General features: G+C 48.5%; 1 protein-coding gene across 2 annotated transcripts; it reads left to right on the forward strand.

Moving 5' to 3' along the window:
• The first annotated feature begins 27 nt into the window (after nucleotides 1-27).
• Nucleotides 28-25,070, forward strand: PIAS4 (protein inhibitor of activated STAT 4). Of its 2 annotated transcripts, none has more exons than XM_072845917.1 (11): nucleotides 28-115; nucleotides 6,439-6,874; nucleotides 12,894-12,978; nucleotides 14,739-14,780; nucleotides 15,196-15,286; nucleotides 15,639-15,767; nucleotides 15,855-15,960; nucleotides 19,363-19,436; nucleotides 19,598-19,758; nucleotides 23,308-23,438; nucleotides 24,378-25,070. In XM_072845917.1, the coding sequence occupies exons 2-11, from the start codon at nucleotides 6,442-6,444 to the stop codon at nucleotides 24,581-24,583; spliced, it is 1,458 nt and encodes a 485-aa protein (XP_072702018.1). In that variant the 5' UTR covers nucleotides 28-115; nucleotides 6,439-6,441; the 3' UTR covers nucleotides 24,584-25,070. The 2 variants fall into 2 exon arrangements, with proteins under 2 accessions (XP_072702018.1, XP_072702017.1); XM_072845916.1 differs by lacking the exon at nucleotides 28-115 and adding an exon at nucleotides 1,975-3,032.
• Nucleotides 25,071-26,677: the final 1,607 nt, after the last annotated feature.

A 26,677-nucleotide genomic window follows, 5' to 3' on the forward strand; every position in this document is an offset into this window, starting at 1 on the left:
CCACCGGGACTGCACCGGGGCCTGCAGGGGGAGCTGGGACCGGCGGCTCCCGCCCCGTCCTGCCGTGGCTCTGCCCGGGCCGCAGCGGGGGGAAAGTCCTCCCCACCCGCTGCCGGTAACTCGGGGGGGAACCGGTCCGGGGGATCGGAGTCGGTACGGCCGCTGCGGGCGGTGATCCCCGAGGCGGCGGCGCCGCCGCTGTCGGAGCGATGAGGGCCCCCGCCGCCGGCCCCACCAAAGCGGCAGGCGAGCCCGGGGTCTCGGCTCCCAGGAAGAGGCGGTAGGGCAGAGCCCGGTGTCAGCCCCGGCCCGGGCACCAGCACTGGCCATCGTTGGGCCCGGCCCGGCCCCTCCCCGCCAACGCCGGTCGGGCACTGCCGTGGCCCGGCGCACCCCGCCCGCCCCGGCCCCGCAGGGTCCCCGCGCTGCGCATGCGCGGGCCGGGCGTAAGGGGGGGGGGCGCGGCGCTGCAGCGCCCCCTGCGGGCGGGGAGGAGCGCGGCGCCTCGCGGCGGTGCCGGGCCGGGGCGGGGTCACCGGGGCGGGGGGAACCCGCCGGGCCCCGCACCCGGCTGGGCTGCTGGTCCCGGCCTGCCCCCCGGGGCTGCCATGCAGCGACAGGTCGGGCACCGAGGCATCCCCGCGTGCCCTGGCCGTGCCCTCGTCACCCCTGCACCACGCCCCGGGGGTCGCGGGGGGGGACGGTGAGTGCACGGTGCTGCACGGGGGACGAGGCCTCGCCCTGCACGCCCGGGCCGTGCTGCTGGGCACGGCGCCGTGGCTGTGCCCAGGGGTGCCCAGGGCTGACGGGCTCCGGATGCAACCCCAGGGGCCATCGAGGTCCCTCAGGGGAGCCCAGCGGCCCCGCTCCTCCTCGGGCAGCGGCGTGATTGCTTGTGCTCCGCAGAGCCGAGGCCGGGATAATCCGACGGATGGATGCGGAATGACTGGGCAGTGCCAGGGAAGACCCCGCGCCCAATTTGGGGAGGATTCCTTTCAATCCAGCGCAGGAAGGAAGGGCCAGGCTCCCCTTGGTCTGTCCCAGCGAGCTGGGAAGCTGAAGCTTTACGCAGTGAGGAGCATTTAATGTGTTAGGAACACGTTAAAGGGAGGTTAGACACACGGGCGAGGAAAGAGGGACTGCAGGCAGGGGGGAATGTAACTCTCCATCTCCACAGCATAAATATTTTGCTGCTTTTTCCTTCTCTTCAGCACCGCGGGAGGCCATTGCTCCACCTCCCTCAGCTGCAGCCTAAGAAAGCTCACACAAATCCAAGTCGCTCTGTCCCCACGCCACCTCGCCCGGCAGCTACGCTTGCTGCTAAAGTCCCAGCACATCCCCAGCCTGTCTGTCCCCTCCACCGGTCACAGGCAGGGACCGGCAGGACAGCGGTAGACCTACACCCGGGATGGATTTAGCCCCCGTCTCTCCTGGTGTGACAGGATGAGCTATCAGCTGTTGGGGTTTCCATAGCAATGGTTTGAATTTTTAGCACCAGTACTGGCTTTTGCCAGACTGGAAGGGAACAGAGAGGAGCCTGATTAACATATTGGCCTGCTTAGGAAACTGGCTAATTGCCTTTCTGCTTAATTACCTTGTGGGGTTGATGACAAGAAGGGGAAAGTGCTGGAAAACCTCTCCCAGTGCAGCGTTTCACCCCGACTACTGGGGTTACCTCCTGGTAACTCCGCCTGGAGCTGGAGGGGACACCGCTGTGCACTTCCTTCTTAGAAATGGAACAACCAGACCCCAGGGAGAACAGTATCGGGCCTAGGAGAAATAATTTCTACCTACAAAGAAGGTATTTTTAATAAACAATGGGTTATTAGAGAGAACGTCTCCTCCCCAAGCGCCCATGGGAGGCACAAATGCCGACCTGTGCAGGAGGGCAGGGGGATCTCTGGGATGCCATCGCCACGGAGCTGGTTGGTTTTGGGCACGAGGTGCCACATGTGCCTTGGCAGGGAGCCTGTCTGAGGGGAAGGCACGGCGGGAGGCTGTCGAGGCCCCTGAAGCAGACAGGCAGGGGTGAGCGGCATCCCTCGCTAGCGGAGGACATCAGAGGGTCTGGCAGCTCTGAGATCCAACAGGAAAATCTGCAATTTGCAAGTTCAAGTTCAAGCGGAGGCTGCTGCGGGGTGAGGAGGAGGAGGATGGTTAGGCCGATGTCCTTTGGGTTTCTCTGATGAAGGCACAGATCCAAAAGTGCCATTTTCATGGGTTTTTCTCCAGCATTTTCTCTTCAGAAAAGCCTACAACAACCGCCTGCTCTTCAAAAGTGTTTCCCAGCAAAACCACAAGTGATCAGATCCGGTGCTCCCTGGTTTCAGGACAAAACTGCCCCAAGGTATCACTGCCAAAGACACCCCAGGCCGAAAAAAAACACCCCAGCATTCAGCCAGGGACCGGGGTGCAGGGGGGGCCCCTTCCCCGGCCCTCCCCTCCCGGGGCCCGCAGCCTTGGCCAGGCTCCTCCGGGATGGCCCCAGCGCTGCCCTCCTCAGCAGGGAGGGTGAGCAGGGCCCGGCCACGCTCCGGGGCGGCACAGGGGCCAGCACAAGCAAGCAGGGCCTCGGGACAAGCCCACCGGGCCCCGAGGCTGGCCCAGGCCGACACCGGGCGCAGTGAGGCCTGGCCTGGGGCATCCACATGCCGCCATTTTGGGGGCACCACACATCACTCCCGGGGGGCCGCGCCGCCACCTGCCCGCTTGCTCTCAATCTCTTGCTCGCTGCACGGGACTCCTCCGGGCCGCAGCCCCAAGGCCGCCACTCCCTCACCGACAACCCCCCCACCCCGGTTCACGGGGCGCTGTCCCTTTAAGCCACCCGGGAAGGCGGTGCCGGGCGGGGCGGGGCCACTGCGCCTGCGCGGCGAGGCCGCGGCCCGCGGGCAGAAGAGCGCGCGCGCGGATTGGGCGGTGCGTGCCTCTCGCGGTCCCTCCCCCGCCGCGGGCGTCACGTGACTCGGCGGCGGCTCCCGGCGCGGTGGACGCTGGAGGCCAAGATGGCGGCGGAGCTGGTGGAGGCGAAAGTGAGTGAGCCGTGCCCCCGCCCCGCTGGCGGGGCCTGGGCCGGGCCGGGCCGGGCTGGGCTGAGCAGGGCCGGGCCGGGCGGCCCTTGGCGGGGGGACCGCGGGCGGGCGGCACGGCCTCGGCCCTGGCCCCGGCGGTGAGAGCCGGGGGGGCGGCGCCCCGGGACCGCCCCCCCCTCTTTTACCTCAGGGGCAGCCCCGCCCCGGTCTCCGGGCCCGGCTGCGGCCCCCACCGGACCCCGGGCCTGGCCCGGCCCGGCTCGCAGCCCCCGGGAGCCTCCCGCCCCTGGGCCTGCCCCTGGGCCGCCGGGCCGTGCCCCGGCCTCCCCCGCAGTTAATTCCCAGTGATTAATTAGCGCAGGTGGTTTCCCCGCGCCGCCCGGCAGAGCTCCTTCCCCTGCTCCCCGGGCCCCTCGCCTCCTCCCCGCGGAGCCCCAGGCTAGCCGTGCCCGGTGCCCAACCGCCCCTCTGCGGCCTGCCCAGGGCTCCCTGTGGCCGGTTTGGGGGCGCGGTCGGCGGGGCGGGGGTGTGCTCGGCAGCGGCTGGGGCGCGGAGCGGAGCTGTCCAGCCGGGCCCGGCGGGCGGAGGGCTCGGGAGCCCTCACAGCGGCCCCGGCCCGGCTTTGCCCGTCTCGCTGTGGCTGGGGGGATGGCGGCAGGATAAGCAGTGCCCGGTGTTGGGGCAGAGCCCCTGGCTCTCCGTGGTGGGGAGGCTTGGGGCAGCCTGTGAGGCTCCTCGGTAGTGAGGTGAGGTGAAGCGTCTTCACAGCAAACGTGCCTAAAGTTGCATTGCGCTTCCAAGGTGTCTTGTGCACCCCATCGGGCCTTCTGGCGGAAAGGACCCTCGCTCTGCTGTGGGTGTCTCCTTTTCCCTCTGGGTCCCTGTTCGCTGGCACCTCTCTGGGAGCCAGGACTTCTCTGCGTCCCGCTGTTGGCGTGTGGCAGCGCAGAGAACCGGCTGGCAGCACTGGAGTGGGCTTTACCCAACAACATCATGGGAAGCTGGCGCTGAGGGTGGTACTGAGCAACACCAATGGATGGAAAGCGTTTAGTGCCTGCAGGATCAGCTCATCAGTGAGGATGTGGCTAGATGGCTGTAAAAATAAGATTTGGAAGAGTCTTGTTTTAGGAGGCACTAGCCGCTCCCTGCTCTTGGGCCCCTCTCGGTGTTGTGAGCTGAGCCCAGGACTCCGGAGGAGGTGTGCTTCCAAGGCGTTGTAGTTGCCCCCATAGCAGGTGTTTGATGGGCTCTGTGCCACTCACATGCAAGGCTTCCTGGGGGGGAGGAATAGACTTTAGCGTTAACGATCTCAGTCGTTAATGATATCTCTGTACTGCTCATGCTATCGGGCAGGTCCAAGCCTCAGTGATAGGTTTTCTTTGTCTGAAGGTTGTTCTTCTGTTACTGCTCAAATCTGGTCGTCCTTCTGGATCTTAAATCCTTCTAAACATAACCTGCAGAAGACTGTCAGCTCAAACTCCGCTTTATGCACCAACAGTCCCAAGTGGCTGGTGGTGCAGACAGAGTGAGTGCAGGAATACCTGTCTGCTGTGCTCCTGTGACTTCCCTGGTACCACACTGTTGAAGTATTTCTGCTGCCTTGGCGTATTTATCTTTGCAAATATGCTATTTATCCTCAAAGTGCCTCAGAGAGGACAATACATTCTCCATTTTGGAGAAAACTGAGACACAGAAACTAGATTTCTCCAACATCGCAGAGGTGGTATCTAGTGAGCAGTGACATGAATCCAGATCCCTCGAATCCTGACTTTCTGGCAATTAAACATCCTTTCTTTCCTCTTTAAAGTTATCTGCCTTTTTTCCTCTCATCAAAGGTATTTTGGGACACATCACGACTGCCAAAAATTTTAACTAGAGCCAGTGATGTTTATGTAACATCTTTTGGGCTTCCAGATTAAATGACAGATTTCATGAAAAAAGGAGAAAATAAAATGACATTTTCTCTATAGTCTAATTCCCACACACACAAAAGTGGTTGTTAAATGTTTCTGGAGTCAGTAGTAGCTTTCTTAATTAAAAAAAAAAAAATATATCTGTATCTGTTTTATTCCAGGAAATTACAAGGCTACTATTAACTTCCACAGAAATCTGTCTTTTATGTTTTTTTAAAATTTAATCCACAAACAAGGGTGGAGTATAGGTTGGGGAAAAGAGACCTGCTGGGTTTCTGCTTCTGGTTGTTTGTTTGGGGGGGGGGTGTTTGTTTGGTTTTTTTTACTGTGGGACAGCTGGGGTTTCTTCTTGAGGTCCTGTGTTTTCCACAAACCAGGAAGGATATTGACTGAATGCATGTGGGTACCAATCAAGTATATTTTCAGGGCAGCTTGAATTTTCAAAAACGTACACTTGATAAGCTTGTCTTGTGTATTCATAAGGCTGCTTTGCCATAAGAGAGAACTGAAACATCAATCTGAGCAGGCTCTAGCAGTAGTTTTAACAGAAATAATTTCTAGGTCTTAGTCTGATGGAAAGTTGCCGTATAGTATGGTCTCTGAATCTGATGACAGTTACAGACCTTCTGAGTTTCCACAGCAGCAAGAGAGTAAATTTTTGAAGATGAGACAGTTTTTTCCTGCTTATCAAAACACTGAAATTAAAAGTACCAGTGCAACAGCAAAGGCAGCTACTGGCTGTGATCATGGGGGAGTGCTTGGCAAAGCACCCAAATAGAGTTTGGAGGCATTGTTCTCATGGGAACATATTGCTCTCTTTAATATCTTTTAATATCTTTCCATAGTCTAAAACACATAATATTTTTTTAAAGATCCTGTGTAGGTAGGAAGGATTCTGGAGGGTTTTTTTGCCTGTACAGATAATATACAGGTGCACTGAAACACAGTATGAAAGGATTGGCAGCCCCAGTTCACTTAAATGTCATCTGCTTTCCAGTTCACATGCATTTTCTTCCCATGCTTTACGCTAATACCATTTTAGATGAAGTTTGTAATGTAGCTCTCTTACCCAAAGGTGCCTGGGAAGTTTGAATGCCTTGAGCCTCTGTGGTAAAGCAGTTAATGTGCTCTTTCATGTGTGGGGCCTGCTCTTTGAGACGTTTTCCTTTGTGGTCGCTCCTGCTTCCAGTCAAACTGTCTTGAGGATGCTTAGCATTTATCACAAATTATTTTTGAGTGATTTGATGAATGTCATGGTGTTTCTCTGATTTTGGTGATATTTCAATTGATGGTCTCCTTTGTATTTGCTTTGCTCAAACAAGTACCTAAGAAATGGGATGCTAATCAGGTGAATAACAGCTGATTTGAACAGCAGGTTTGGTGTCTGTCTTGTAAGGGATTTTTTTAGTATTTTGGGTTCCAGTTATATAGTGAGAACTGACACTTTGCTTTTTTTATAACTGTAAGAACGTTTTTAATTTTTTATCCCCTAGAACATGGTGATGAGTTTCCGAGTCTCAGATCTTCAGATGTTGCTGGGTTTTGTTGGCAGGAGTAAAAGCGGACTTAAACATGAACTAGTCACCAGAGCATTGCAATTGGTCCAATTTGACTGCAGCCCTGAAGTTTTCAAGAAAATTAAGGAGCTCTATGAGACTCGCTATGCCAAGAAGAGCTCTGAAGTCGCGCAGCCTCAGCCACAGCAGCACCGGTCTCCCGAGGCACTCTCCATACATTCATCGTACGACCGTGGGAGCACCGTTGCTCGGACTTCTATCTCCACTACTAATATTGACTATCCTGCGCTCTACGGGAAATACCTTAACGGACTGGGAAGGTTGCCCCCCAAAGTTGCGAAGCCTGAAGTTCGGCTGGTGAAACTTCCCTTCTATACAACCCTGGATGAACTGTTGAAGCCAACAGAATTAGGTGAGTTTTCAATATGCTGATGAATTCATGATGGACTCGGTGTGGGAAAGAAAAGTGAAACAAGTTTGTCAAAAAGGTGACTGTTTTCAAGGATCTGTAAAGTCATGTGACAGAAGGCAAGACTGATTAATGTCCTCTCCCCCTTCTCTCCCCTCATACTTAGAATTTAGAGAAGAATGTTTATATCTGTTTTTTTTTTTTTTTCCCCCCCTTGTCTTAGAACAGGAATGTGGTCACTTTGAGATGTAATTTGAAAGCCTGTGTTGTTTGGCTGTAGCTTTCATATCCTTCGTTGGCAATGCTGCTGTGTTGCACGTTGCAGTCTTCTGCTGTGAATCATAATACGTCTTCCATCTCTGTAATTTGGCAGTATGTTGATGAAAATATTTCTGTGTTGGTGTCGCACCTGTGCTAAGCCAGTATGCTGGCATATTGGCTGGCATATTAGCTACGCTAATGCTATTTTTCAGTGCTTAAAATACCTGACCTGAAGCCTCCTATGGGTGAAAGAGGGTGGTACACACGTCAAACAGTATTTCTGACTTTTTTTTTGTGCTTGTCATAGTTATTTGTGCGTGATGCTGTGTATTCTGAGGGGCAACTAGGAAAACTGGATGAAGTGCTTTTTTCCACCCTGAGGCTAGGAGACTGATTTTTCATTATTTAATTCTGAGAAACAAAGAGTATTGTCACTGATGTTAAATATAACATTCTTGTAGCAAAGACAGCGTATACAGAGGAGAAGTATCATTGTAGTCATCTGAACCTCAGTGTCTCAAACTCAATGTGGTAATATCAGGCTGCACTACTAAATGAACCTAGAACTTGGGAAGCTAATCTTTCTTTGCTGAAAAATATTTGATGTGCATGTGGATTGGAGGAAAAAAGATAGATGAAGATATGATGGTGCAGGTACAAAAAAAAAGGACTAATTAATCAGACTTTGTAATTTTTATCTTCATTTGGAGGCATTAAGTATGTTAAAGCTGTGACCATTTAAACAGTTGAGGGGTGACTGCCAGTGTAAGGCTAATTATTTTAAATGCTGTTTGGGGAACAGGTTAGTTCAGTCTTAAATGTGGGGTGGCATTTGTTAGTCAGGAACACAAATGTAGTATTTTGAAGGAAAACAAATTTTCAAAAGGTGGAAACATCCAGAGAGAGAAGAGCCTGGATATACTTACTGTGATTAACAGATTTTTTTTGTTAAAAGTTGACATTAAATCTTCTACATCAGATCTGAACCATGGTCTCATTAAATTTAGTATCTCACCTCTGTTAGCTGACACCTCCCTCGGGTCAGCTTGTTCCCTAAAGCATATTTGACTAATTTCCCTTTTGATGAGAGTGTTTTCAGTGTAACGGTGGGAGATTGGTAGTGAGTAGCTGGGTATGAACAGATGTTCCGTCTTCATTGTCCCAGTCAGCTGTTCAGAACCTAACGACACCTTCTAGACACTTGTTTAATTTTCCCAACCTGGTGACCTGCGACTATAATTCCTTCTGCCTATGCCGATGTGAATAAAGCAGCATTTGTTTCTCTGTCCAACACTACATGGATATCGGCTGCTCCCCATTGCTATCTGGAACAGCCGGGTGCTGGAATAACTTTGACATTAGAAGTTATGCTTGTATGGGGCTCTGCTTAGTGTGGAAGGATGATAAAACAAAGCACTCTGAGGAAAATGGAGTGTTTTTTCCATATGGAAGCTGCACCAGTTCATGCTTTGTTGTCCAGATTTCACATTCTGTGTTTGGACCAAGCATAAGCTCCTTGTCAACCTCAAACTCATAACATGGAAGTACCTGAAAGAGATTTAAGATCTTGGGTCCATTTAGAAACACCCAGCTGCTGTTGTAGTACCTCATTTCCCAAGGCTACAAAAGAGGTATTTAAGCATATAGCCGTGGTGGGAGTAGGGGAAGTTTAATTTATATGTTACGGACTTCAATTGGAAGCATCTTTATTAATGAAAAGGCGCTCTTGCCTCTTTGAGATGATTACCTTGAGATCAAAGGTGAGGTGGGCGATGCCTAATTTGGTCTGTAGGCAAGCAGATTCCCTGAAGGACTATCAAATTACTATTAGACTTGTAGACAAAGGTGGCTTCAGCTAAAAGCAGATAGATTAGGTCCATTGTGAACCAGTTGATATATCATATTTGGTAACTGCACACACAATTTCAGTCAATTTAAGTATTGAGTTTAGCATCTGAGTTATCTACGTGAAAACAGCTTCTGCTGCGGCTTTCTGGTTTGGTCTAAGGATGTCAACATGAAAGAATTCTTCTAATTTACTGAAATTGCTGCAATTCTCTTGGGTAGATAAGGCTTAAAATTAAGATTGATCAGATACCTTTTTAGAGGGAATGAATACTAATATCTTTCCTGCATTGTATTTTAAGTAGCTAACAAGTGGAGTATTTATGGTGCTCTGTGGTATCTGAGCACCTTGCTGATAAGCGTACTTATCCCCTGGCACCTTTTTGGGTAAAGCAGTATGAATATAGTTTTTGACAGTAATAGTGTGCTGTAAGGAATTCTGAATGATTTTTTTTTTTGTTCCAAATGTTAGCTGTGACAGCCTGTACTTGCCGGAGATACTGAGGCTTCTGGTCTTCTCCTGGAGACATGCCAGAGGAGATCTTGTGGTGCAGCTGTGGGAGCAGAAGGCCACGTAGGCTGGGAGGTCCTGCTACTGTCAATGTAAACAGGATTTGTTTAGTTTTGCCCTTTTGATAATACCTGCCTTGCAGCGGTGGCGTTGCTCCTCTGTCGTGTGGAAGTAGTAAAACTGCTGCTCCAGCCCCCTCCTCTGAAGCCAGGTTTCAGTCACTATAAACGGGGCCACCAGTTTTGCGGCAAAGGCAACTGCCTTCCCCTGACTGCAGAGCAAATGCCGGTGTGTTGGGCAATCTCCAAGGAATCCCAGCAAAACATGTGTTCAAACTGGTGCTATATCCACCTAAACAAACCGCAGCATGTGTTAAAATGAGCGCTTCTGCCGCTTACAAAAATACAAGATGCTATACAGTCAACTTGCCCTGTCTCCCCAGGACCCCACATGAATACAAATGACCTTCAGTCTAGTCAGAGTAGTTCCAATAGCCAAGGAGGGAAGAAAAAACATCTATATATTGTATTGTGCCCTGAGGTGGGCTGTTTTGGAGGTGTAGGGATGTGAATGAGGACGTGCAACAAGCTCCTCAGCCCTACAGAAGCCTCCTGCTTGCAGCTCATCTCTGGCTGATCTACCTTTGGGATCTCCAGCCACGGTGATGACAATATACTCTCTCTTTCCTGGGAGTATATAATGCCTTTAGCGAGTCTGACCAATAAGTATAATAGTGAGGAATGTTACGTTTAAAAAAAAAAAAAACCAAAAAAACCCAACCCTTCTTGCAGGGAAACCCTAAAACCCCCAAATCAATATAGTCCTTATTTTGCGTGGCACGGTCTAGCCTGCCAGGTCGAGAGCTGGAGATGAGGTTGGCTTCTCGGAATGGGATTACATTGGGCTAAAGTCTTGCATATGGTTTGCCAAGTCCTTTTGGGTTTTGGGAGTTTTATGTCTTGACTCATTGCTAATCGAGCTCAGTCTTAAAAATTGATTTCCTGCTATTGTCAACTGTTAAATAAATTGATCCCAGCAGCCGTTTTACAAGTCAAGGAGCTGAGCTGTGTGCTGAGGCATCTGTCCTGGAGAAAGGGTGAAACTCAGTTATCCTAAAATATTTAGCTTTAAAAAAACTGTAGGTTTTTTTCTGGCTGCTCAGCAAAGAAATGAATAGCTGATTAGGTACTGTAAAAGTGTACCTCCTGGAGTTTGGGCTTATTTTCCAGCATTAAGATTTTGAAGGAGAATTAGGTCTTTACACAGGTCTGTCTTGGAGCGTTTTTTCTTCCAGTCTTCTGGGGAAAGTTCTCTTGCGCTTTTCTCCAAAGCATGCAGTTCTGACTGCTGTCTGCAACAACGTATGCATGGACACATCCATGGTCTGTTCAGCAGTCGTCTTGATTTTTGTTTTCCCTTCAGCTCTTTTTGTCCAGGTAACATTGGAGTGCCTTGTGTGACTCTCCAGCAGCTTTCTGTGAGCGCAGTTGAGAAGCACCCCTCAATGCTTGCCTGGAGAAGGGTCTTTCACAGTGAGAAATAAAGAAAATGGGGAGCCTGTGCTGCTTGTTTCTCATACTGCACACACAAAGAGGAGAGTTGTTAACTAAGTAGCTGTAGAGAAATGTAGGCACCTGGCTATTTTTTGTTTTCCTGTAACGGTGGTTTCACAGTCAAACTGAGTAGCCCATCGATAGCTGGTGCTTTGCAGCCAGGACTGCTGTGCAAACTCGCCGTCGTATCCCATATGTGGTAGCGGTGGTCTTTCAGCCTCAGCCCCGGAGCGATACTCACTTCTGGTGTTGTCAGCAACTATTTGGCGTGTCACAGAAATAAGCAACTTACCTGGTTTGAAATTCCATAGCGTGCTGGTTTTAATGCTGGAATATTTTGCTGGAGAGGTGATAGTAAATCTGTTGGATACTTCACAGGGTTTGACTTCCATCGCTGATGGCATCCTCTGATGGTGCCAGCCAGTGCTGCGGGCAGCCTGCTTTCAGCAGCCAGGCGCTTTTTTTGTAAAAGAAGGGTGAGCTGATATAAATGCAAAATAAAACATGAACAACTTCTCAGTTTTCCGAATCAGATTTGCTTTGTCTTCGTGTAGGTCAACAATCAGGAGGACAGTGTGTCTGTAGAGAGTTATTTAAGCAATAATATTAAATTATTTTTTTGTTGTTGTTGTTCTTATCATTCATCACTTTCTAAGAATAACAGTCCTTATGAAATGCTTCACTTCTCGATGGTTGTTTTGGTCAAGAGACATTTGGATGGAAACTGGAATTAAATTAAAAGTCCATAAAGATACCTTAATTTTTTTTTATTTCTGAAAGCCCTTTTGCATTTTTAAAGCTGAATGACCAATCCGTAGTCAGTGAATCATATTGTCACCGTGTCTTCCAAGATCTTAGAGCTGTTGAGGTTTTATCCTTCCTTCATCTCATCTTATTCATAGACAGTAAAGCACACTTTTTTCTACTTCTCAAATTCTGGTATATTGGCTTTGAATAAAGTAATGATAGAAGTGATGCAAAGAAAATCCAGTTCTAGCTAAAAAGAAAAAATAAAAGCTGTTTTATCACTTCCTGTTCTTGTGTTTATCCTGTGACTTTCACCAGCCCAGGGCCTCGACTTCAGTTGGAAACGTGTACTGACAATTAAACTTAACATGTTTGAATATATTGAAGGGCACTGAGCGGAAGTTGTAACAGAAGTTTTCCACATATCAAGCTTCATTTCAACCATGTTAAATGCATTTGATCTTAAAATTGTCAATGGATAAAAGGCCACAATTAATGCTGGGTTCTCAGTTAAGTGTTTCTGAAAATGGAGTGCTGTAGCACCCTACCTATACGTGCACCCTCAAGGTCATGCGTTTGTAAGTCACGTTTTGTCTCTTACAGCTGTTTTTTGTGATGCTTTTTTATTATCTAAGCTGATCGTTGTTCTTGTTGTTGTTGTTTCCTTTCTTTTCCAGAATCAGTCTGATCAGTCTGGTGGTTTCATGCTTTCATGTCATGCATAGGTCTCTTCTTATGCTGCTTTGAGTTCTAGTCTCCACACTGTGACGGCACTTATGGTTTGTTCCTATATGAACATGTAATTGTTGGCTCATTGATTATTCGAGGGGAGGAAAAAATAAAAAAGAAAAAGCAGGTCCAAATCCAGTGTGTACTATTAGTGTGCTAACTGGCAAAACAGGCAAGCAATAAATGAGCAAAGCTGTAATCAACAGTAAATTTACCAAAATGCATGGTGGTTGGAGTTCTCATGCAGCCGTAGGGGAGAAAACAAGACTTAGAAATAAACATAGCCCAGAAGATAAAAAAATCACCTTGTGCTTAGCAATGTAAGAAGAACTAGATGTTATCAATTTGATGTACAGTCTTTTTTTTTCCTCTTCAGTTCCACAGAATAATGAGAAGCTTCAGGAAAGTCCATGCATTTTTGCATTAACACCAAGACAAGTGGAGTTGATCAGAAATTCCAGGTACTTCTCGTTGGATATTAATAGTTCAAGAAAATGTAGCTGTATAAGTCCTCTGTGTTCCCTCTCTGTGGAAGCCTTTGTTCTCTGCAAGGAGACTCAGTTTGAGGACATTAGCAGACAGGCTACTTCTCATGTAAAGCAAATAGCTTTGGGGGCGGTGGGAGGTACAATTTTACCCATCTAAGTCCCCAAGTTTCACTTCTGCTTCTCTAGTCTTGCTTTTGAATAGTACGTTTGGGCAGGAAAAGCAGTATGAAATTGTCAATGACCTAAATTCTCTGTTGAGCTTGTGTTGTGAATATTTGCAGATTTTTTCTTTGCATCAAAAGTTCAAAAGCTATACATGTAACGCTGTTTGCATCTGAAAGAAAGCCTCCTTGTTGTAAAGGATGCTATAGTAACTGCATAAGAAAACATCTTGCACCGATTAGGATTTACCCTGACCTCTGTCGTGATGCAACTTTTGATTCAAACAATGAAATGCGTAAGAGATGTCAGTGCAGGCACTAAGGCTTCCTCTTCTGCTAAACTGCTCCCTTGGTCCTTGCTGCTGTGAAAGGACAATGATGCAGAAGAGGTCCTCCAAACTAAGTGTAAAACCTTTAAATATTTCTCTTTACAGTAAAATCATACTGTTATCATAGAGTCAGAGAAAGATGGCATTTCTTGAATATTCAGTGCTTGATTACTGTTGTGATCCCAGTAGGTCAACAGAAGCAGTGCAGGGGAAGCTGTTTGAAGACTTAACAGAAAGGAAATGATATACCACGGAAGTCTTTCAGGGTGATAAAAGACTACACATGTTGTAGCCGATTCTTGGTGCTCTTTTCTCCATATATTCAGATTTGTGAGAAAACTTTCACTGTCGGTAACACAAATATTTCATAGCAGGGTTTTCAGTGAAAGTCTAGAGTGATCACACAGTGCAGGTCCATCTTCTTCCACTGCTTGTGGGTGGTACCCAGGTGCTTCCCCCAGATCTAAAACTGCCACATCAGCTCCTGTCTGTCAGCTGAACTGAGGTTCCATCCCTTCCACCCCCAAAATCAAAACAATGATACTAAAACACTGAATTGGAATGTGAAACGCTGTCAGAGGCAAATCAAGACTAATTTTGGAATCTTGTCTAACGCCTTGCATCCTGTGCAGAAGTTAGAGCATGTTTTGCATATGTGTCTAAAGACTCCTAATAAAATACTCCTGTTCTGGGAGATGTTTCTTTCCTGATAGCAGTTGAAATCCTGTTACGGATAGTACTACTGAAGTTAGCAATACTAACAGTTGTTCTGCTGGTGCCATAATACTTGATTCCCTGGTTTGCACGAACAGCTTTAGCTGAATAATTGAACAAAGAGAGTCTTCAAAGGATGCTGTCAGGTAGACCTGACCTTAAAACCTAGTTTTTGTAAATGCCTACAAATCATCAAAAGGATGCTAGGCAAACCGGTATCTTTCACCCAACACTTTTACAGTTTTGAAAACCCAGAGAAAGGCTGGAAGACAGTGCATTAGGAAAAAAATTACAGGACCAGTGATATTTGCAGAGGGAATTGTACAATTTAAATAAACTTCTGTAAAGCAATTCTTTAAAGGTTTATTAAAAAACCCCAAAAACTAAAACTCTTGAGTCTGGCAAAAGTGACAGCTGATTTTGGTTGTTTTGGGGTTCTTTTTGTGTGGTTTTGTTTGGTGGTTTTTTGTTTTGTTGGGGTTTTTTACATAATTAATCTGAAGTTTCTGTTTCTTCTTTAATTTACTAGGGAGTTGCAACCCGGTGTGAAATCGGTTCAGGTTGTGCTAAGGTATGTCTGAGCATGGGGCTGATTTAACATCAGGTGCAGAACAGGGGAGGAGGGAATGCATGACCAAAAGATATTAACTTTCAATGTGGTTTTTGTAGCTACAGAGTTAACTTACAGTAAGTTGTTTGCTCACATGCCTAACGCAAGCATCTTAAACTCTACTTTCTAACCTCTTCCTACATGTACTGCTTGAGTTAGTGCTGCAGTAGAAAACAGCAGTGTGTCAGATTTTGCTGCCCAGGTATCAAGCCTGCATCCGATCTGGGAGAGCCAAGTGGAATCGGCTTTGCTTTGGCCAGATGAGGGAGCATGGGTTGGTGTGGTGATGGTTGACTGCTGGTAGCTGTTGATGTGCAGAGAGCTTTGAACATGCAAACAGCATGGGGATATTGAGAGACGTGTCGTTTCTTTACAGAATCTGTTACACAGACACTAGTTCTCCTCAGGAGGATCAGTACCCTCCGAACATTGCAGTGAAAGTGAATCATAGTTACTGCTCAGTGCCGGTAAGTCAGCTCAGCCAGGAGGTGTGACATTGCAACTTTGGAAGGACTTGTTTAATTTAGAAAGAAATTGGTTTCCTGATGAATGCAGACAAGAAGCCAGAGTATAAAAGTGCACTGCTTAGTTTAAAGCTAATTTTCTAATGGATTAGCTATGTTGTTAATAAACTGCTCTTGCAAAAAGACTCCATCCTTTTTACTTTGCGCTCGGTCTGACTGTTCAGCTCCCTTCTACCCCCATCCTTGAAAACTGTAGGTGAGTAGAATTTAGTGATGCTGATGAATAGATGAACCCACATAGAAGCATCTTGAGTAAAAAAAAAAAATATATATATATTTAATCTTTCTGCCTTAGGGCTACTATCCATCAAACAAACCTGGAGTGGAACCTAAAAGGCCCTGTCGTCCCATCAACCTCACCCATCTCATGTACTTGTCTGCAGCAACCAATCGCATCACCATTACCTGGGGGAATTACGGGAAGGTACGTGCCAAAGGAAATCGCACAGAACTGCACAACCAAGCGCAAAAGAGCGGCCTTGCTCATTCTTTCCCTTCCTTCTCTCATTAGAGCTATTCCGTGGGGTTGTACTTAGTGCGGCAGATGACCTCAGCAGAGCTGCTGCAGAGGTTGAAAACCATTGGGATCAAACATCCTGAACTCTGCAAAGCACTTGGTGAGTATGTCCGCTTATGAGGCGGCCTGGGGAGGTCGGCTGTATGCCTGTCAGACTGCAGCATTCCAAATAGTCAGGCTGCTAGAAATATGCTTGGGAACAGCTGCCAAGTTTTATACAATTTCTTTCCTCCAGTTGTATAAAAACACTTTTTATTTGAACAGGCTTGCTAAGCTGTATGTCAGTCGTGTGAAATTGCCCCAAATCTGTGTGCAAGTGCAGCACTTCTGCAGCGCGTGTTTCTCGTGGCTCTGCAGAAGCTCTGAATCACTTTAGTTGGATTTAGAATTTGTCCCCAGGTCGTATCGTGGTGAGTGCCGCTGAGGGCCAGTGTCATTCTGACGCGAATGGCTTCATGCCTTCACCTGAGTAATTATGAGCTGATGAACATTACCACAGCACCTCGGCCTTGACCCGCACTATTTCCAAAGGAGATTTCTGGAGCAAGGGATCCTGGTGAAAATGTCCTGCTGCCCCACCCCCCGTGAATCCTAGGGGCTGGCAGTGGGATTTCACCACCAGCACTTTCATATGCGTTGAGAGCTTCAGAGAAGAGATGATCCCGAGAGATGCTTACCCTAGACCACTCAGGTAAATCATCGTGGTATGAGGCAAATGCAAAACATTATTGAAAATGAGGGGAAATTACCTTTCCAAGGCAGAGTCTGACTTGCAGCTCATGAGAGTCTGGAGGATTTCCAGTTATTTAATGTTACTGGAGAGAGCATTCTTACTATTTAGTTCTGCATGGGAGAACTAACACCATGGATCATGATGGTCTTTAAAACATACTATTCAGATCATGGACAACTCTTACCGAATATAAGAAACATAATCTTGAAGACAGGTTGTAGTTCACAGGGCAGATGATGATTCCAGGCATGTCCAGTCTTCAGATGCCTAATGCACTTTGTGGGACACACTGCTGCTTCAGCCAAACTTTTGATCTTCATGTTAAGTGCAGCATTTCTGCAGCAGATGCTGAATGCCTCTATATCTGTGTGCCACACCAAATACTGTCCATGGCAGTCTTGATCATATTAGACTACTCTGACAGCCAGCACTTACCTATTGACATAAGAAATTAAAATCTCCATTTGTTAAATATCCACCATTCTCAGAAGCCCGAGGCACTGGCTCTGCTCCCTTTTTTTGCTGTTCACCAGGACCTTAAATGAAGTGAGCAGAGGCTGGCTTTTGAGTTGTCCTAAACTGCAGAAGATCCTCTCGTTCATCTCTGACACTGCTTGAAACCAGGCTCAGCAGTATGTGCCATTCCCTCTAAAGCGAGCACTTGCAGGGTGGCCTCTTGAGCCGAGAGTGGCAGGCAGATGTTCTGAAAGCAGCTTTCTTGCCTTTTCCCATTGGTAACAAGTGTGTGCCTCCAGTTCTACTGAGTTAGATAACTAACAGCTTTGGCTGGACTTTGGGGCAGGGATGAGTTGCTTTTGGTGACCTTAAATTTAACCAAATAGGAATGTTGTCTTGTTTCAGTTCCTCTCCCCTGTTACTGCTTGGAAGTTGTTTGAACATCTGAAACTGGCAAGCACAAGTTGCTTGTAAACTTTGCTTTTGTAGCTCTGGTTTGTTCTGCAAATGATTCCATCTCATGTGCGTTGCAATATCCCTCAGTACTCACTAAAGCTGCCCTTTGACTTCGGTTGCATCTCGGGGCTGACTCATCTTCCTTTGCATATGCTTCCGTTGACTTCAGTATAGGAACATTGTCTGAAAAAAGAGATCCTTGCATACATGGCTGTGGATCCAAACGCAGCCTTAAAACAGCTTGATTCTAATCGGGAGGTCCTAGAAAATGCCCATTTCTCCTTCCCATGAATCATAGTAATTGATGCACAGAGAAGGCTCTTACAAAGAACTTCACGAAAAATTAAGCTTGGATGAAAAGTCTCCTAATGTGAAGAAAACAACACCAAATCTTGTGATCTTGTGGGAATTTCACATCTGAGAAGTCACTCTCTAATTAGAGCTGTGTGTTGCAAAACGGCATGTAACCTCATTGTCTGGAGACATCTTGTTATGATCTGAAAAGGTCAAAATAAATGGTTGACTTGCTCCAAAGAAAAATGGTGATGGAAGTGTCAAAGGCCTTTTCAGACAGCCGTGTTAGCAGCAGCTACTCTTCAGGAGTTGTGTAGTAGTTTAAAGCTAATTTTCTATGTTGATTCCACACCTTGATGCGGGACCTGCACGTCTGCTGCTCTTTTTGATTTGCCTGCAGCTCCTCTGGGTTTTCCTTTCAGGATGCAGCAGCAGGGGCAGGATTCTCTACCTCCTTTCCTACCATCTGATTCTTTCCAAATATATGCTGGATTGCTGCTTGTGACTGTTTTTGCATGGCTGTCTTGCTCTTTGAGCTGTCTGCCCTGGTACCTCTGGGTCTGTTTGCAGTTCCCGTGAAACAGTCTGCTGGAATAAATGATCTGGCCAGCATATAAACAGAAGAGATGCAGCCCAGTAGCGCTAAGAGGAGGCTTGTGTATTTGATGGGGAAATGATGGGATGTGGTTTCCTGTCAATTTGACTGTATCCCATGTTTGCTCACTTCTGGGGGCACTTTCTCTGAATTTCAAGGGGCAGGGGGAGGCAGTTAACCCTGTCCTATTGCCACTGATCTCGGAAGGGAATAAAATCCATCGTGCTTATGCTAATGACCAGATAAGCCTAAACTGACTTCATTCCAGAAGTCTTGCCATGTGCTAGAGCTCTGTCCATCCACTCTTTCCCTCCCTGCGGGAAGCCCAGGTATGTGGGTGTCTTAGTCCCCTCTGAAGGGGGACAATGTTAACTCCCAGTTGGCTGCCTTGGTATAATATTAACACGAAAAAGCTGGTCAGCAGTGTGATTTCCTCTGTGTACCCCAGCCACCCAGCCTGTAGTTTGTAAATAAGAGGTGGAAGGGTCGCTAGGAGAGCGTTAACAGCGTAGCTAGCAGTTAGTATGCAGCCGGTTGCCCTCATCCCAACAGCTGAGTCCATCCCGGCTCCTTCATTTGGTCTGCATGGATGAGAAGCAGCATGTGCTGTTTGGCTGGGAGAGCTGGGTCGTTGGGATGGGGGGGGGTCTGTAACAAAACGTAGTCCTGGCTGACCAAAAAATACTCCAGCTGGCCTGTAGACCATGAACTGCCGCCTCATGCACAAGTTTTTTGGCTAGCCAAGCAGCGTCTCTACTGAGCTCTGCAGATTGTGCAAGCCTGGTCCAATGCAACAGTTTTCTGCCTCCTGTGTCCTCTGTCCCTGACTGGCGGAGGTTGTCATCTGTGGGGAAAATGACTCGTACGCAGCCAAGGGCTGTCAGTGAGCTGCTTGAGCTGTTCTACACGTTGTTTCCAAGGTTTAAGTTTGCATCTGTTCAATTTTGTGCTCTCTACTCTTACTGCAGTAAAAGAGAAGCTACGCTTGGATCCAGACAGTGAAATTGCCACTACAGGTGTTCGTGTGTCTCTTATCTGTCCGGTAAGTCTTTGCAATATATTTGAGTCTGTTTTTGTCAAGAAATCCTATTCTACTGCCAGACTATCTTTGTAAGCTAATGAACCTTTTTGCTTAGGAGGAGAACTGTCTGGTGATAGCTTGGGTGGGTTTTATTGCTGATCTTCTGCTCTTTGGTTCAACAGCTAGTGAAGATGCGGCTGTCTGTCCCATGCCGGGCGGAGACCTGTGCACATCTGCAGTGCTTTGATGCAGTCTTCTACCTACAGATGAATGAGAAAAAGCCCACATGGATGTGCCCTGTGTGTGACAAACCAGCACCCTATGACCAGCTAATAATTGATGGGTGAGTACATACGCTTCTTTGTCCTCAACCCCTTTCTTTTCTCCGCTGGGTGCGGCATCTTGTCTTTTGGTTGTCCATCTGATTGAAGTTCACCTCAAAACAAAGTTGGAAGCTTATTCTGCTGGTGCATAATATTCTGACTTAATTGTCTTGGTGTGTTAGAGGAAGGCTTGGCTGTTTGTCTGCCGCTCTTAATTTTTTTGATTACACTAAAGTGTTTTGAGAATCAAGCATTTACTGCCTCACTCTTTTCATCAGGCTGATGAACCCACACAACTAGCTGCCTTGGTTGACCGATATCATGCTGCATGGAATAAACCACTTTATAAGCATCTGATAAGGTGATTTTTGATAGGAAACATCTTCCCGTTTTCTTGTCAGTGTGAGGTGCTCATCAGCTCACAAGCAATTCTTGGCATGCTGTAAATGTGATTGGGGGATCTTCTCTGCCAGCTGTTAAACCGAACATGATGCAACATATAGCCCCTGAGAGAGGTACAAATGCAGTATTTGGAAAGATTTTTGTACGGTCTGTGTGGCTGTTCCAGTACAATTTCTATGGCCATTGTGAGTATCTCAGTGTCAGGGATGGGAAGGATGCCTCAGTAGGGACTGTTTCTGTGTTTCGCATGCCTATAGGGGAAAAAAGCAGCAGGTTCAATTGCACTGGAGGGGCAGAATTAAAATGCTTTGGGTATATTGTCCAGGCCGGAAGTTTTGTGGATCTACCTGGGCTCCCTGGGCCTCCCACCCTGGTTCCTCTGGGTACACCTGGTGGTGGTTGATCCTGCTAGCAGGCTGAGCCTGTGCAGCAGGACCTTGGGGTGCTCAGTGGGCCCTGGGGTGCTCCCTGCTGGGGGTCACCATCCCCCTTGGTGCGGGAGGGGACACTGGTGCACTTGTCAGGGAAACGGGGTATGCTGGGAGGGAACCGGCTTTTGGTACAGCACTTTCAGAGTGGGTTTGCGAAGGGCAGGCCGCAAAGTTTTGCCCCAGCCATGCATTTGGGTCTGGCTACCATCCTGGGGCCGCTGCCTGCCCCGTAGTGGGCCAGAGGGACAGAGCCACACCAGCATTCCCATTCTCAGTATTTGCAGTGAGGCAGCCTGTCTCTTCTGCACAAGGGATGTTCTCTTTCTACTGTCTCATTTTGAATGTGGCATAGTTGGGGTAGTGCTGTAAAAGCACAGGAGGGAATTAAAGCAAAGTAAATTCCAAACAGCATTTGGAAAAGGGTGAGGCAAGAAATGCATGCCCCGAGCCCTGCCAAGAGCTCTCTGGCCGTGAACTGGGAAAGGTTGGTTTAGACTTGCCACTCAACTTGTCATCTGGTTTTCAGTCCATATGGGAATGGTGTTTCCCATATCTCTGGACTAGAGTTAGTTTGCTCTGTCTTTTTACCAAAGAGAAGAGCAGAGGGCTCACCATAAGCTAAGAGAGCTGAAGTGCTACAGTTCAGCAGTACAAGAACACTTTGGAGGTAATGTTCATATGTCTGAGTGAGGTTTGATACTGGAAAGCTTAAAAAAGGCAGCTGTGTGCCAAGAGGATTATTCTAAAAACCAGGAGATCTCCCTCTCCTTGTTGCAGACCTGGCAGGGGGAGTCGTATATGCAAACTGCAGAACGAGCTAGGCTGACAGCAGGGGCCACCTGAGGCAAGCCAGAAAGCTGGCGACGATGCTTGTCAGCTCCAGAAATATGGGTTCCAGAGGCTATCTCTAGAGAAGAGCACAATAAATTGCCTGGCTCTTTTCCAGGAGGAAAGGAAGGAACAAGGAGTGAATTAATGTGAACAGTAATCTCCACCCACCCCCCAGATGAAGCTGCTTTGCCTCAAAATGAAGGGAGCCTTTTTTTTATGCGCTGGGACCACTGACATCCATAGTGATGCTAGCCAAGCCAAGAGCAACCCTGAGGACTGGTGGAGCAAGATGCGTGGTTCTTGGCTTCTGGAAAATGATCTCCACCCTCATGGCTTGTATAATTGGCCTCTAATGCAGATTCCCTCAAAAGTAGGGAGAGTTTAGAGAGAAATTTTTCAGGTGCATCCAGCTCCCTTGGCACACAAGACAATGAAGTGAGCAGACGAGTCTCAGCCTGGGTGGTATATTCCCAGGGCCAGGCTGATAATATTCTGAGCATTGCTGTGTTTGTAGGTACTGATTTGATCCAGGAGTTGTGGCTTTTTAGGCAGTCTGAAGCAGCCTAGGCATAGATAACCTGTTTGCTTTGTCCTCTGGCCAACGCCGACAGGAAAATCCAGTTCCTTTGAGATCTCTAACAAGGCTGCTGAGGCTGAAGGGGAAGGTACGAGGGGCTGGATTGTGGAACCTCCACAGGTCGGCAATGCACGTGTTCCTCCTGGACGAGGAGGAGGAGGAGGAGGTCGTCACTGGTGAAGGCTCAGCAGATTTCTTTGTCCCTTCTCTGCAGTGCTCAAGACTGGATTTCAGTGCCGGTTCTGCTGGATGGAGGTAGTCTCCAGACCTCCCTGAAAGTAAGCTAGAGGGAACCTGGCAGTCACAGCTGGATGTTGTTAGTCAAAAAAGGGGCGTAGGCTCCTGAGGAGGTAGTTGGTTGGTCGAGTCTCAGATCCTCTGGGCCTTGTCAGCTTTTTTGGAATGACAGCCTTGGTGGTTGCTCTGCCGGATGACAGGACTGTCTGTGGAAACACATTTCCTACTTGAGCTGGGAGAAAGCAGAAACTTTCTCCCACTAGTGTGCCACAAATAGTTTTCTTGAGCTTGTAAGATTTTGCTATTAGCTCCCCTTTATACTGAAGGGAAACGCTCAGGTCCGGGAGTGAATAAGGCCTGTGGAACAGTGATTCCAATAGCGTGTCCAAATAAACACCCCAGGCAAATGGTGGGACATATCAGAATAAAGCAAGTACCCAGTTTGTGAGGCACAGTGAGCCAGAGTAAGGGCCTCATTCTGGTTAGTGTCTCTGCGGTGAGAGATGGCTGACATGGAGGTATCTACACTGGGTGTATTTTCAGTGGTGAACGTGGGGTTTTTTTCCTGTTGCAGGAGGCTGCATATATTGTTTTGGTGGCTGCTGTGGAAGCTTTGGGAAATAAAAGTAGGAAGGAAGTGAAGTGCTGCTGTTTGGATTGCTTATTTCGTAATGTCATAGGATATTTTGTCTTTTGCTAATGCCTTGGTGTGAATGTACCTGCACCAGCCCTGACACAGCTCTAGATGGGGCATCAGACGTCTGTCTGGAAGCGGTACCACAGACTTGGGAAACCGGGTGAAGAGGCAAGACTGTCTTCTAATTGCACATAATTAAAATGTTAGTTCATGGTTTAGGTACATTGTCAGAAAGGACTGGGATTGTTTGCGCTGTCGGAACCTGTACTTGTTTTATGGGAAATAAAACAAGCCCTTGACTGCAAGGGCTATCTGTTTGGCAGCCTTCTGCTAACACCAAATTTCTTTTTAATTTAGGACTGTTTAAGGTGAAGATCCAGGTTGATGGCCCGTCACTAAATGCACTCTGCTGATTGCCTTGAGCTTAATAGATGGCATCTTTTCTCCTGTCCAGGCTCCTGTCAAAGATCCTGACAGAATGTGAAGATGCGGATGAAATAGAGTACCTGGTGGATGGCTCCTGGTGTCCCATCAGAGCTGAGAAAGAGCGGAGCTGCAGCCCTCAGTGTCCAATATTAGTTCTAGGTGAGTATCTCGGGGGCTAAAGGCTTTAAATTACTGTAGGAAATGTGCACAAATTGCAAAACTAGAGTTCCCCATCTGGCTTGGGAAAAGCTGTGTGATACCTTAACATGAGTTTGGCTCTTGGAGAGCTTCCTCTGGATAGCCCCTTCGTTTTCAGCATCTCCAGAAATGAACAGCATTGCCAGGGTGCATTGCATCCCTGCGGAGGAGGGCCCAGCCCAAACGGGGTTAAATCAGCAAGGCTGGGTTGTTGCCAGTATGGCACCGAACAAGTTTGTCGGTACCTCTGCAACCACCCCTGAAATGTCATCGGCAAGACCAGCCCAGAACTGCACTCTGCTTCTTTTGTGGGAAAAGAGGATTTTGACTCGAAGGGCTGTCTGTTGGGCAGCCTGTGCCAGGTCCTCTAGCAGTGGTGATGTCTACTGACAGGGTTGGCAGTGTTGCTGTGTAACTTCTTGCTTCGGCTGAGCCAGTTCTCGAGCAGATGCCTTCCAAGCGGCTGGTGCCGGTGCCGTTGGGCACTGTAGCAAGTTCTGACCACAAAGAGAGCATCAGGTTTGTGGCGTTGGCTCTTTTTTTAGGCAGCTGCTTGAATGGAGTTTGTTTCCTTTGCCTTTTAGACTGGACATCAGGAAGCATTTCTTTACCGAGAGGGTTGGTCACACACCGAACAGGCTTCCTCGAGAGGTGGTCGATGCCCCAAGCCTGTCAGCATTTAAGAGGCATTTGGACGATGCCCTTAAGAACACGCTTTAGCTGTTGGTCAGCCCTGAAGCGGTCAGGCCGTTGGACCAGGTGACCGCTGTAGGGCCCTTCCAACTGAACTAGTCTATTCCAAGTACCACACAGCCATGAGAGACCCAGAGTATTGGAGCATCCCCTCAACTGGGCGTGAAGTGTCTTAATTAATCCTCTCTCCTCCCCCACCTCTTTCAGGTTCTTCAGATGTGAACGGGCTGTTGCCCACTCCTAACGGTAACGGTGAGAACGGCAAGGCCACTGCTGACGTTGTGGATTTAACACTGGACAGCTCATCATCGGAGGAAGAAGAGGAGGAAGATGAGGAAGAAGATGATGATGATGAGGGACCCCAACCAAAACGACGCTGCTCTTATGAGAAAGGTTTAGTTTCTGCCTGCTGACTGCGGAAGCAGCTCTGAATCTCAGAATGGACAGACTTGAATACTCTGGTGCTTATTAAACTGGAGGAGGGGGAGAATGTCCTCTCCCACCTCATCTCCCTTCCTCCCTGATCTCCTTTGACTTTCCTATTCCAAATTAATCATTAAAACAAGAGAAAAAGAAAAAAAAAAAAAACAACAAACAAAACACAAATGAAAAACAAACCATTGAGCTGCTTCGTGGTTGGAAAACTACCCCACTCAAAGCCTGACCCTGAACTGGAGTCTGAAGTAAGGAAAGTGTCTTAAGCCAGGCAGTCAGAATCCGCAGCTCGCTGGTCTCTGCTGCCCTTCGCCAGGACGGTTTGAATCGGTGGAGTTCACCTGCAGATCTACAGGACATCTAACTCCCGTGCACCTCCAAAGCTGTGTGCATTTTTATTGTCTTGTTAAATAACCATTCCTTAATTAATCTAAAGTTTTCGCTGGACGTGTGAGTCCGGGGCGGGGAGGGGGGAGCAGGGAGAGGGACAGGAGAGGGGTGGGTGGGTGAGGGAGGTTTGTATAACCCAGCAAGCATAGAGGGATTTTTAGGGGTGGGGATGGGGGGCACGGGGTGAAAGGGAAGAGACGTACGATTGGAATCGCACTGTTCTAGATAGGAGCTCCAGCAGCTCTGCACCTCATGTAAAGAGACACGTTTTGAATCTTTTAACCTAATCCGAAGGTAATGTAGAAATTGTGCGTAGTGAATCGTTTTAGTTGAGCAGAAGCCATGGGGAGGGTGGGGAGGGCTCGAACCACAAATCTGTTGTATTTTTGAAGTGCAATAACTTGGTGTTTTTGAAGACTTAAAAGGGCTGCGCATTCCCTTTTCTTTGAGAAGGCTTTGTTTCTGGAGGCGGTGGCAGTGACCTGCAGGACAGCTGGACACCTGGCACGTGAGGAGGAGCGGGGTGGGGGGCGAGGGATGCTTGGGCCTTCGAGAAAATGCCAGGTGGGGGAATCTCAGTTTCTAGCCAACTACCTCGGTAAACTCCAATTCAGGTTTCTTTCAGTCACGAACCAGTGTGCGGCCCGGCACCGGCGCTGCTGGCGGCACTGTTGGCAGGGTGTTGAGGACAGAGCCGAGGGACGATGCGTGGAGCCCTGCGACCACGTGTTAACAGCCTCTGGACTTTCCACTTCTCTGTTCAAGACTTTGGTCCCAGACCCAAAGCTACTGCTATGCTCTTGATGGCAAAACGTTGTTGCTTTTGAGTTTCCAAATGGTAACCTTTTTGACTTTGTCTTAGAGAATTTTTGTAATTAACTTCGCGTAAGCAGCTCTGCTGTTCCCACTAACGCCTCTGAACTGTTTTGCTTTGGACCTCGCTGACTTTTCTCATCCGTAGATGAGAATAAATGTTGGAAGGAAGCTGGCCTGTGCCTCTGCCCCTCGCCGTGCCCACGGGACGGGTGGCAAGCAGGAGCAATGCCCCCGTGCCCAACGTGAGGGGCGTTGCTGCAGCCGGGGCCGCCTGAGCGGCGTCCAACTGCGCTGTACCAAGACCCCCAAGCTCTGGGCAAGGGGCGCTTGGTGTCAGTGGACCCCAAAACCCTCCTGCCTCCATTCGGCCCTCGCCTCCTCGGGGCGTTGGAGGGGGCAACGGCAGCGAAATGGCAGAACCAAAGCGATGGCACTTTCCAAAGCACTTCTCCTGTCTTTGAGAAAAAGCGAAGCACGGCCAATCTCATGTCAACAGAAAAGCCACCAAGGTCCACCCAGAACTATTTTGAATCCTTGTTAGTGACTTGCCCAAAAGCATCTAGGAAGAAAGCAAAGAATTATCCTCTAAATGCTGTTGAGCAGGAAGCTTCGACCTGGCACGTTTGGAGGTTTCCTCTCCAAATTCTCCCCAGTCTCTCCCGCCTGTGGTGTAGGATCCCCGAATCCCCTGCCCAGCACGGGAGGGAACCGGCCTCCGCATCGGGCTGCGGATGCTGGCAGAGGGCGTCCGTCACCCCAGCCCTTCCGTATTTTGTCTTAGCAAATGAAAACTTGAAGGCAAAAGCGGGGGGTTTCTCCCCGGGCCTCGTGCGAGGGTGTCCCGGCCGGCAGCCCTGGGCAGGGGG

This window comes from Ciconia boyciana, chromosome 24 (assembly GCF_034638445.1).
Source record: "Ciconia boyciana chromosome 24, ASM3463844v1, whole genome shotgun sequence".
Classification (NCBI taxonomy): Eukaryota; Metazoa; Chordata; class Aves; order Ciconiiformes; family Ciconiidae; genus Ciconia; species Ciconia boyciana.

What these genes read in the sequence shown, in the direction of transcription:
- PIAS4 (XM_072845916.1), top strand. Translation starts at nt 3,006, where the DNA reads ATGGCGGCGGAGCTGGTGGAGGCGAAA. An exon ending in TGAACTCTGCAAAGCACTTG is followed by an intron (nt 15,961 to 19,362) that starts GTGAGTATGTCC and finishes CTCTTACTGCAG; the next exon opens with TAAAAGAGAAGCTACGCTTG. An exon ending in GACCAGCTAATAATTGATGG is followed by an intron (nt 19,759 to 23,307) that starts GTGAGTACATAC and finishes TCTCCTGTCCAG; the next exon opens with GCTCCTGTCAAAGATCCTGA.